This window comes from Colletotrichum graminicola (genome assembly GCF_000149035.1).
Source record: "Colletotrichum graminicola M1.001 genomic scaffold supercont1.64, whole genome shotgun sequence".
Lineage (NCBI taxonomy): Eukaryota > Fungi > Ascomycota > Sordariomycetes > Glomerellales > Glomerellaceae > Colletotrichum > Colletotrichum graminicola.
In genome coordinates this window covers 20,336-33,388 of record NW_007361068.1, presented here as the reverse complement: position 1 = coordinate 33,388, position 13,053 = coordinate 20,336, and the positions used below count along the sequence as shown (strand labels likewise).

At 31.5% G+C, this 13,053-nt stretch overlaps 1 protein-coding gene across 1 annotated transcript; it reads right to left on the bottom strand.

Annotated features, from left to right (window-relative positions):
• Window positions 1-6,933: 6,933 nt before the first annotated feature.
• Window positions 6,934-9,211, bottom strand: GLRG_10629 (hsp70-like protein; the record flags this gene model as incomplete). The annotated part of the gene is made up of 5 exons (XM_008101314.1): window positions 6,934-7,119; window positions 7,176-8,664; window positions 8,718-8,829; window positions 8,913-8,985; window positions 9,077-9,211. 5 exons carry the CDS (start codon window positions 9,209-9,211, stop codon window positions 6,934-6,936), a joined length of 1,995 nt encoding a protein of 664 aa, XP_008099505.1.
• Window positions 9,212-13,053: the final 3,842 nt, after the last annotated feature.

The window sequence follows — 13,053 nt, the reverse complement described above, 5'->3', positions numbered from 1 at the left end:
TATATCTTATAGGAGTATATAGTAAGGTTACTATTATACTTAAGAAATTCTTTTAAATAGGGCTTATACTAAAAAAGCGCTTTTTTTATAAAAAGGTTTTTATATAAATAACTTATTTAGTTTTACTTCTAAAGTTAGTAGTATAAAAGGTTGAATAAGTATAAACTTAAATTAGGAATCCTTTTAGCTATTTACTAGTCTTATTATAAGTTCTAGGTAAGTTAAGTTTAAGCTTATTATATTTATTAACTAAAGTACTAATAATATTTATTATACTTTTAAAGGTAGTTACTTCTCTATTTAGTTTTTTAGCTTTAGCTGTTTTATTTTTTAGCTAAGTAATAGTATTATAAACTATATTTTATAGCTAGCTAACTTTAAGGGTTTTAGTGTCTAATTCTTTACTAATATTATTAATTATAGCTTATATTTAAGCTATATTATTATTATTATATTTAATATACTACTAAATCTTATTATATATACCTTAAGTAAAGTCTAGCTTATTATTTAACTTTTTAGCGTCTTTTATTTTCTTATTTAGGCTCCTAGCTAGGGTAGTTAGGTTCTTTTTAAAGCTAGAGGAAGTTAGGGTTATCTTAAGTGTAGATATTATAAAATACTATTAGGTAAGTATTAAGGTTAACTTACTTAATAGAAGTAATTAAAGTGTTATAGCTAGTTTCTAGATAGTAAGGTTTTTACTAATAGTAAGTAGAGGTTAGTACCTAGTTAATAGTATTCTTCTTCTTTATTATTTTTATTAATTACTTAGTAATTAGTTAAGGCTTAGGGTTATAAGGCAGCTTATATAGCCTCTTATTAATTAAACTACTAAGGTTAAATACTAAAAGGTATTTAAAGAATATATTATAAGTTAATTACTAAAAAGCTATAGGAGTCTGTCCTTAAGTGCTTCTAAGTCTATCCTATATATAAGTTCTAACTATCCCCTAAATAGTTCTTTTAACTAATAGTTATAAGGTAGAATAAGCGCTTACTTAAGTATTTATTAAGCGCTTATCTTACTTATAAATAAGCGCTTATTCTTTATTTTATCTTATGCTTATAGTTATATAACTTATACTATAGTTCTTTTGTTCTAAGGAGTTATTTATCTGTTCCTTATTTCTTATCTATATAAATACCGCTACTGCCTATTATTCTTTATTAGGTAAGGTAATATAGCCTATAACTTATTAGGTTATAATATAAAGCTAATAAGTAGAAGTTCTATTAGAATATAACTTTAAGATTACTTACTACTTAAGTAGAAAAGCTATTATACTAAATATACTATTTTAATATAAATAAGACGTACTAAAAGGTTAAGATAATAAAAAGAAATAAGGTTAAGTTATTTAGTTAATACTAAATAGTATAATCCTTATAGTAATAGTCTGCTATATAAAGGCTATATAAGTCCCTTATATATAAATATTTAAAGCTAATAACCTCTAATAACTATAAAATATTACTTAAAATAATAATAACGTTTTTTAGTATATATACTATATAGTAGTAAAAAACTATAGGTTACTTTTTTCTAACCTAGAGGTATATATTTAGATTATAGACTATACACTAGATAATAAGTATAGGCTAATATAGTAAGAAAGGCTATAAGTGCTTAGTAATACTAACCTAAATTTACTAGCTAATAGCTTTTACACCTAGTTAATCTAGTAAAGCTATAACTCTATAGTTACTAGCTACTTAAGACGTAATAGTATACTTAAAATAGTCTTCTATAGGTTTTATTAGCCTAGCTAGGTGTAAGTAGTATACTACTTTATATATAACTATAATATATATAAAGAAACTAAGGTCTAGTAAGAGGCTTAGAAAGGCCTACTATAACTACTTAATGTACCTAAGTGCCTATAAAGTAACTTATTAATAGACTTTATTACTAGCCTCCTGAAGTTAGGTACTAATAAATCTAAATATATATAAGTAATTATTAACTACTTTAGTAAGTTAGTTACCTTTAAGCTAATACTATTAATAAAAGCTAAGCTTTATATAAAGCGCTTTTTAAGCGCCTACTTTTACTTTTATAGTATACTATAAAGTATAGTAAGTAACTAAAGGAGTAACTAGATAAGTAAGTTCTAGTAACACTTTTATATACTTATTAGTATCTTATAATAACTTAGTATATTATACTACTTATAAAGTAATAAGGTAATAAAATAATTTAACTAAGAAGTCTAGGTAATACTATATATATATATTAGTTACTTATAAGAAGATTAGGCGTATTTATTACTAGTTACCTAGCTAGTAATTAATAGCTAAGTAGTAGCTATAACTAGTATAAGCCTATTGTTCTTAAAATATAAATATTATATTAACCTTATTATAATATAAAAAGATATACTAAAAGTAGTAAACTTATATAAAATAACTACCTAGAGATTTATCTAATAAATAGTAAATTTAATATTAATAGTATAAGCTACTATAGTAGTAGCCTAGGACGCTATATAGAAATCTATAAATTACTAAAGAAGTATAGTAAAGCGCTTTTATATAAGTAATAAGGTATAGTTATTAATATAAAACTATTACTTTTTTAAGCTAAACTAAAAGCTTAATTAGCTATATTATAAATATTAAGTTACTAAGGTTATTTTACCTTTAGTAGTAAAGCTTAATATACTTAGTAATATTTATAATAAGTTTTATATAGATTTACTATATTATATTATAAATAATCCCTTACTAAAGTAAAACGTTACTAATATATAACCCTTACTAGTTATTAAAAATAAAAATAAAAAATAGTAAGTAAATAAAATAGTTTATACTACTTAGTATAAGAAAAGTAAAGTAAAAAAGCGCTAAGCGCTAGTCTATTAAAAAGGTTTTATAAAGCCTACTTAGAAGCCTATAATACTTATTAAAGATATAGTAGCTCTAGATAACTATAAAAGTAAATATAGCCTAATTTATAAGTATAATAAAAATATAAGGTATATATAACTAAAGTAAAATAAATATAAAGTAAATAAATCTATATTAGGCTATAGCCTATAGTTAGGGCCTAGCCCTAAAGGGCGTATTAGCGTTAGTAAAAAAAGTAAAAAAAGCTAATACGCCTAAAGTATATAAAAAGTATATAAAGCTAATAAAAAGTAATAAAAACAGCCTTATAACTTAGGGGAAGGCTTAGGTAAAGGCTTAGGTAGTAAAAGTATACCTTAAGTGTAAATAAAAGTAATAAACTATATAAGATAAAATAATAATTAGTATAAGTACTATATAAAGAAAGGAATAACTTATATTAGTTAAAAAGGTAGTAATACTTTTTTAGGCTATAATAAGGCGCTTAGCCTAAGTATTAGTAAGGCTACTATAGTAAGGCTTACTAAGTAAAAAGACTATAGTGTTAGTAATAGTAGTAGTAGTAATAGTAGTAGTAATTACTAAAAAAGGTAGTATAGTAATAAGAGGGTATACCTTAGACTTTACTTACTTATATAAGTATATACTTTTAGCGCTCTTTTTAGCTATATAAGTAATGTTTTACTTAGAACATACTAAGACCTACTAGGCCTTAGTAGTAGTAGTATAAGCGTCTTAAAAAATAAAGTTACTTATAAGACTATTAATAATAGTAGTAGTAGTAATAGCTATAGCCTTATAAAAACCTATAAAAAATATAAAGATTTATAATAAGTTAATAAAAGTAATATAACCTAAATATATATAAAGATAATATATACTATTTAAGTAAGCCTAGTTACTTAAAAAGTAAGTAGTATAATATATACTAAAGCTATATATGTTTTTAGTATATTAGTATACTATAAGGACTTTAGCTAGGTAGTTAGTATAAGACTAGTAAGAAAAAACCTAAAGGACGCCCTTTATAAGGCATACCTTCTTAACTAGTAGGGGGGATAGTAATAAGGGGATAGCTAACTATGATAAGTTAGTAATAAATTATATTATAAAAGTATATAACTATATACTTACTAGTGTAATAGTAGTAAGCTAAAAGTCTTAGGCGTTATAGGCTTAAGCTTATTACCCTTTAGGAAAAGTAACTAACTAGGCGTAAAAGGGGGCTATAAAACGTTAAGTTAGTATTAGATTTATAGTAAATTACGTATATATATATATGCCTATAATTAGAGAATAAAAGGTACTTATAGGTATCTTATTAAAATTAACTTTAGTAAAGAGGATATATTAGTAAAGTAATATAATAATATAGGATTATAAAAAAACAGGATAAAATACTTATAATATTATTAAAAAGGCCTACTTTAAAAAAAATAAAAGAAAATAAAAAACAGTTAAGGTATATAGTTAACTTATAGTAGGCAGGATTTTATAAGTTATATACTTACTAAGGTAGAGCCTAGCTAATAGGTTTTTCTTACTAATAACAGGCAGAAGAGGGGGTATATATTATAGGCTAAGGCTATAATATATATAGCAGGGCTTTACCTACTATAATATATATAGCTAGCGCTTATTTAGTACACCTATTTAACGTTATATATATATAAGGCGTATACTATAAAATAACCCTTTTTCCCTTTAGCTTAGATTAATTATATTAAGTTACTATATACCTATTAGAAGGTAGTGCTAACCTTTTATAATAACTAAAGTAGAGACACTATAAGAAGAAAAAAAGGGTATTAAGGCTAGAGGTAAAAAAACGTCTTAAAAGGAGGCTTATATAAAGGGTAGTAAGCTATATATATAATAATATAGTAATTATAAAAAGACTAAATATAACGTATAAACCTATAAAGTAGTTTAGGATAGTAATAAAATCTAGTTAAATTAACTTATAAAAATAATTAAAAGGTAGAAAGATATATATAGCTTACTATAATATATAGCTTACTATATATATATATTATTTATAAGAATACTAGTTATAATATATAAATATATTAAATTACTAAAGAAATATTTAAAGAAGAGGATACTAAATAGTTTTAATTAAATTAATTTTTAAAGTGCTACTTATTAGTTATAAATATAATATAGTTATAGTTAGGTAGGTAGCTTACTTATTTAGTTAGCTTACTTATTATATATATTATACTATTAATAGTAAATAAACTAGACTAGTAATAAACTATTTACTATTATAAAATAATTAAGTATAAGTAAATTTATTAGTGATATTTTAAATCTCTTTTTTATACTATATTTATATCTATATAAGCTAAAGAAGTTTTTTAAACCTTAATAATTATAATAGTTAAATTAATAATTCTTTTTTTATTTTTAAATTCTTTCTTAAGATATACTCTTTATTTAATAGACTTTTTAGTAAATTATTAAAAAAATAATTAGTAATTCTTTATAATTATATTAACCCTCTAGTAAAAGTTAACTTAGGTTTTCTTAAGGTTAACCTCAGTAAGAGTAGTAAACCTAAGAATAAAGGTTAGTATAAACTTTTTATAATAAAAATAAATTACTTATATAAGCTATTAGTCCTAGATATAGTCTTTTTACTTTTAAGACTTCTTTATAATTAAGGCTTAATCTTAGATTAATGTTAATTTACTAAGGTTTTCTTTATATTACTTTTTTTAGGCCTTAAGGCTACCTCTTAACAGACGTCTTAGACTAAAAGACTCTAAAGAAGCTATTATCTTATAAAATAAACAAGGTTATAGCAAAAGGCTAGTAGGTTTTTATAACTTCAGGTTAAAAAAAAGCACCTAGTAGAAGGTAAGCCTTAGTTTTTAATTACTAGTTCTTAGTTTAAGCCGAATACCTAGTACTATACACCCTAAAGACACGCCTAACTATAGTTAGGCCCCTAGGCGTTCTTAGCGCATAAGGGCCCCATAAGTAGGGCAGTAGAAATAGAGATTAGTTTAAGAGGCTAACGCTATCGCACTATAAAATAATTATAGGTCTATTCTATTTCCTACACAGATTTATTAGTAGAACAAAGTCTCTTATAGATAAGACTGCCCTTACTAGCTTATCTATAGGAGAGCGGACAGGATCCTAAGTATTCTAGTAGGTATAGTTGTATGTAATGGTTTAACGATGTGAAGCTGTCTATGTTGCCTTCCTGCAATCGTGCGTATAAGTCGGTGTCGCCCCGTCACCCCCCTCAAGCCTGCCCACGCGCGCAATTACCAGGACATAGAATCATTCGAACTAAATACATAATTAAATGCTCTAGGTGTCTTTATCAACCAAGCAACTTTGTTTAAAGTAAGGTTGTGCTGGGGGATGGCATGGCGGATGACGTTCTCGGCCTCGGCTTCGGTGCACGATAATCCCGTTTCACATCAGCAGCGTTCTTATATTTGTCAGTCCAACAGCCCCCGATAATGTATCTTCCCATAGAGAAGAAACATCTAGGAGATCTCCCATGCCGGACTTTTTGCTACCTGTTCATAGTGGTTGACGTTCTTCCTGTCCAGCCTATCTGCAATGCCAAGCTTGCAAAAAGGCCACCTCAGGCCGGAGGTCAGAGCGCATCACGGCTCCGATTGTAAATGTTATGACCTACTGCCTGGCGGCATCATCGTGTTTATTCGGCCATAGTGGCTTTTAACAGCAAACTCTCAGGACATCCCTATCAATTGCTGTCGGCCTAGCCTTTGAATTCGCAACATCCATATAACCTATAGTATGTCAGGGTATGATGGGGACTCATCGAAGACAAACAAACGGAAGTAACAGCTTTCCCTCGTCAGAATAATTTCACACCGATATGGAGCATTTCGGTAAAGCACGTTCATGGAAAGCGAGATGCGTTCAGTACGTCCTCATTTATGCGCGTTGAGTGTACACAATAGTGAAGTCATGTCATGCTTCATGCTGCCGACGCCGATCAACCTGCCAACACCAGAGACGAAGATTGTATCATGGAATATCTTTGAGCAATGTCTCTTTTTAAATCCCGAACGAAGCAACAACAAATCTATGGATTTAGAGCTCGTCGTGGCTGGGGGGCTCATCATCACCGCCAGCACCACCAGCGCCCTGGTACATCTTGGAAGTGATGGGGTAGGCGACGTTGGACAGCTTCTCCTTCTGCTCCTCGAAGTCCTCGGTAGTGGCGGTGCCGCTGTTCTCCTCGAGCCAGCTGGTGGTCTCCTTGACAGCCTCGAGAATCTGGATGCTTCGTTAGTAATCAGGAGCGGCTGGTCAAGGGCTATGAGCAAACTTACAGTCTCCTTGTCCTCGTCGTCAATCTTGCCGCCGAGACCCTCGTCGTCGTTGACCTGGTTCTTCAGGGAGAAGGCGTAGTTCTCGAGTCCGTTGCGAGCTTCAATGCGCTCACGGGTAGCCTTGTCCTCCTCGGCGTACTTCTCAGCCTCGGCGACCATGCGGTCGATCTCCTCCTGGGTGAGACGGCCCTTGTCGTTGGTGATGGTGATGGACTCCTGCTTGCCAGTGCCCTTGTCGTGGGCAGAGACCTTGAGAATACCGTTGGCGTCGAGCTCGAAGGAAACCTCGATCTGGGGAACACCACGGGGCGCGGGGGGGATGCCAGTGAGCTCGAACTTTCCAAGCTGGTTGTTGTCCTTGGTAAGAGAACGCTCACCCTCAAAGACCTGGATAAGGACGACGGGCTGGTTGTCGGCGGCGGTGGAGAAGATCTGGCTCTTGCGGGTAGGGATAGGGGTGTTGCGCTGGATCAGCTTGGTCATGACACCTCCGGTAGTCTCGATACCGAGCGTCAGGGGGTTGACGTCCATGAGAACAATGTCCTCGGCGCCGACCTCGTTGGAAAGGACACCACCCTGAACGGCGGCACCGAAAGCGACAGCCTCATCGGGGTTGATGCCCTTGGAAGCCTTCTTTCCACCAAAGTACTCCTCAATAAGGCTAACAACCTTGGGGATACGGGTAGAGCCACCAACGAGAACGATGTCGTCAACGTCCTCCTTCTTGACCTTCGCGTCCTTGAGCACCTGCTCGACGGGTTTCATGGTCTTCTTGAAGAGGTCCATGTTGAGCTCCTCAAACTTGGCGCGGGTAAGAGTCTCGGAGAAGTCCTTGCCCTCGAAGAAGGCCTCGATCTCAATGCGAGTGGACATCTGGGAGGAGAGGGTACGCTTGGCCTTCTCGGCCTCACGCTTGAGCTTACCCATGGCCTTGAGGTCCTTGGTAATGTCGACGCTGTTCTTCTTGTTGTAGGACTTGGCGAAGTAGTTGATGATGCGCTGGTCGAAATCCTCACCACCCAAGTGGGTGTCACCGGCAGTAGCCAAGACCTCGAAGACACCGTGGTCAATGGAGAGCAGGGAGACATCGAAGGTACCACCACCAAGGTCGTAGACAATGATCTGGCGCTCACCGTCAGTCTTGTCAAGACCGTAGGCAATAGCGGCGGCAGTGGGCTCGTTGACAATGCGGAGGACGTTGAGACCGGCAATAATACCGGCATCCTTGGTGGCCTGGCGCTGGTTGTCGTTGAAGTAGGCGGGAACGGTAACGACGGCGTGGGTGACCTTCTTGCCAAGGTAGCTCTCGGCAACCTCCTTCATCTTGCCCAAGATCATGGCGGAAACCTCTTCGGGGGTGAAACGCTTGGGGGAGCCGGCGACCTGGACCTCGACGATGGGCTTTCCATCCTTCTCGATGACCTTGTAGGGGAAGTGCTTGATGTCGGACTGGACGCTCTTGTCGGAGAACTTCTGGCCAATCAATCGCCTACAGTTGGTTAGGTTGTGTCTCAAGTGTTTAGGAGCCGGGTTAGAGCTTACTTGATGTCAAAGATGGTGTTCTGGGGGTTGGCCGCGGCCTGGTTCTTGGCGGCGTCACCGACGAGTCTCTCCTCCTCGGTGAAGGCGACGTAGGACGGAGTGATACGGTTACCTATGATGAAGAGTCAGTTGTGCTGTCTGGAGCTAAGGCCAGGGGCAGAGAGAGCTTAGACAGCTTCGACGGTCTAGACTTACCCTGATCGTTGACGAGAATCTCGACCTTGCCCTTCTGCATCACACCGACGCAAGAGTATGTGGTTCCAAGATCCTGGAGACATCATGGTTAGGACACGGTGTCTTTTCTTGTTCGTTGCGGCAGGAGCGCCGAAAGCGCGGCCAGCAGGGAATATGCAACTTACAATACCGATGACAGTACCGTAGTCCTCAGTGTCCTGAGCCTGAGCGGTCTGGACGAAAGCCAGGGGGGTGAAGAGGAGAACCATCCAGGCCAGGAGGCCGAAGCCAAAGGCCATTGAGTTTCTGGATCTCGACATTGTGGGAGATTTTGGTGCTATGAAGCTACCTTGCGACGATGGTTTGCGCGCGTGTGGTATCTCGAGCTTTTGGGCAATAATGAAAAAAATAGGGGAGAAAATAAAAAACAAAAAGCCGTCAATGGAAGACGTGGGAGAGAAGGTTGACGAGATTCCCTTCTACTAGCTGCGCACCCAATCGAATTGAGGTGGTTTGGCAGGTGTTGGATTGGGAGAGGTTGAAGGTTAAGCGGTGGGAGGGAAGATCTGTCGGCTTTATGAATGGCTTCTCCAAAAAACGATTGAGGTGTCCAGATTGCACAAAAGGCCAGATTTCACGTTGAGAGGCGCCACACGTGACAGGGATCGGTTGCTTTTGGTGGACCGTGGCTGTGGAGGGTACCAGTGGTGAATCCCTACTGTGTGGTCCCCAGAGGCGGGCAACCTGCACTGCATCGTGTTGTATAATGGACACTACGGAGTATGTACAGTAGGTAAGCAAAAGTGTAGCTTAATCCCTAGTTCTACACTAAAACTTACTACGTTTACAAGCTTATTTAAGGCTAACTACTATAATATAAAAGCTAGAAGCCTATAAATATATAATTTAGAGTACTTAATACTATATATAGAGATCTTAGCTTAAGGTTATTAATTCTTTATTTTATAACTAATTAACTAAAATAGTACTTTTAAGTTATATTAATTATCCTTAATAAAAGTAAGATAATAATTTTTATAGTAAGTATATATTAAAGCTATAGTACTTAAAAGTATTTTTATTAGGTTTAAAGATATACCTATTAGTAAAATACTAATAAAAGTAAGTTATAAGTTCTTAAAAAGTTAAGATTATAATAAAGTATTTAAAAATAATAAACTACTTATAATAAAAAGCTTTTACTACCTTATATATATAAGAGTAGTCTTTAATACTTAATATAATTTATTTTATATTTTCTTTTCTATATATATAGTGTATAAGAAAAGTCTAAGAACTATAAGTTTTAGTGTAAAATATGGGATTAAGCTATACTTTTGCTATCCTACTATATAATGTAGGTAATGCTGTTAAATGTGGCGGAATTACATATGAATTAGCTGGCAAATACACAGTTGCCCTATAGCGAATTGTTAGGGAATAGGCAGTGAATTAGCCCCACTTCTAGTAGTAACTCCACTAATAATATCGCTAGGATTAGCTAGGGATTTCCTAACTAAGAAATAAGGGGTTTTCCCTATTTCTATAGTAATTTACTATAAATATATAATATATAATAGAATTAATTAAGTAACTATTATAATCCTTACTATTTAATAATTAATAGTCTAATATATATATCTATAATAACTAATATACCTATTTACTAATTAAATACTATTATAATAATTAATAAGAACTATAATAATAAGGTAACTATCTTATAATTATATAGTAATTAGTTTATATAGCTTAATACTATTTAAGTAAAAGTAAAGCGTTATAATCTCTAGAAGTATATTAACCTAGAGGTTATAGTAGTAGACTAATTAATCCTTAAGATATATTTAAAGAAACTAATAAAGCTACTTATAATATAATATTTATATACTTTAACTAAAGATAAGCTTACTACTTACTAAGAGGTTACTATAGCTATAGTAATTACTAAGATATCTTAATAAGTAACTATATAGCTATATATAGTAAAAAGTAAGGCTATTATAACTATACTTAATAGGCTTATATATAAAACTAAATATATAATAACACTAAATAATCTTAACTTATATAATCTTATATACTTAAATAGCTAGATAAGCTACTATTATAAGAAGGTATATAAGTATACTACTTAGTAAAAAGATATTAAAGATATAGCTAATATAGTTAAATCTACTATATTTATAGATCTTTAAGAAAAATATTATAAATCTAATAAATTACTAGCTAAATAGCTTAATAAGCTTAGTATAGTAGTAAAAATAACTAAAGAAAAGTATATAAAGTATACTTATAATAAATATAGTAAAGTGTTAGTAAAAGACTAGTAAAAGGCCTTAACTACTAGAAAAAATCTTACTATATAGCTTAATAAATAAAACATAGCCTATAGTAAATTAGTATAAGTTAATTTACCTAACTACTAAAGGCTATTAATTTAGTTTAATAACCTTACTACTACTTTATAAAGTAGTTTACTTAGCTCTTAGCTAGATTTATATATAGTAACTAGTAAAATAATAAGTAACTAGAATAATCTTAACTAGTAGTCTCTCTATAAGATAGCACTAAAGAGAGTTAAAGCCCTTACTAATAACTTACTATACTATAGCTAAGTAGGCTATAGCGTATTTAGCCTAACTAGAGGTAATAATAATAATAGCCTAATGTACACTAAAAGTATAGTAAAGGAAAATAAATTAACTAATAAGAGATATTACTATTAATAAAGCGTAAGTAAAAAGGTAAAGTGCTTTATATACTTTAATCCCTATTTATTATAACTTTATTACTTTATAAATAAGTTATAAAGGCTTAATAATTAGTAGGTAAATATATAATATTAGTAATAGATTAATAAGTATATAGTAAGTAGTCCTAACCTTACTAAATAAGTAAGGAGAATTAAGGCTAAGTTATATTAACTATATAGTAGATACTATATAAAGGTAGCCTTTTATACTACTTTATAAGGCTATAAGCTAGGTAATTTAGCCTTACTTAATTTAAATACTACTAACTATGTGTTTAACTATATATTATAGTTTATTATATTAGTAGTAGCCCTAATTAGTAATAATATCTAGGCTAGTACTACTTAAGTTATAATTAAAGGGTATAGTACTATAGAGATTACTTTAAAAGGCACTAATAGCTTACTAATAAAGCTTTATATATATAATATAATATATTATAGTATATTTACTATATTACTTATTTCTTTTATAAGGCTATACTAGTAAGGTATATAGTAAGATATTAGCCTAGGTAATAATTACTTAAGGCGTATAGATTATAGCCTTATAGGCTATATTAAGGAATAAGCTAACTAATAAGTACTTAAATATTATAAGTAATATAGCTATAGCTAAGAAAGTAAAAGCGCTTTTACTATACACTTTACTAATAATTTACTACTAACCCTATAAGTAAGAAATAAATATATAACGTTAATATAGTAATAACTACTTTATAGTAATATAATAATATAGTATAAGCGTCTTAGCTACCTAGGTGCTAAGGCTTTATAAAGGATTATAAATACTATATATAGAGTATATCTAACCTAAGTTAACACTATAATAATATAAGACTATAATTTATATAGTTTTAGTAAGATAAGGCAGTAGATTTACTACTAGCCTTATAAATCTATTATAAATATAGCGCTAGGTAATTACCTAGCGCTAGACTTTTATAATCTTAAATAAGGCTATATAAGATACTACTTAGTAATAATAATCTTAGATTAAGTAATAAGCCTTATATAGGATTTCTATTTATATAGCTACTACTAAGATACTATTAACTTAATAATAAAGGGCTTCTTTATAATACTAAAAAGTAAATATTTAATTATACTAAAAGTTATTAAGGCTAACTAAGAAATCCTATGCCTTAAGTAACTTATAGATATGCTTTTTAATTATAGAACCTCTATTAAGCTATTAGTATTAAATACCTAGGCTTAAAATAGTAGCACTAAGTAAATTACTATAATTATTAAACTTAAGGCGTAATATATATAGATCAATATAAAATTACCTAAAGTCCTATAACTTAATATTATAACTATAGCTATATACTTTTATAATTAAATACTATTAGTAGCTTAAGGGTAGAAATCTTTATATTAATTATTTTACTTATATTTTATACT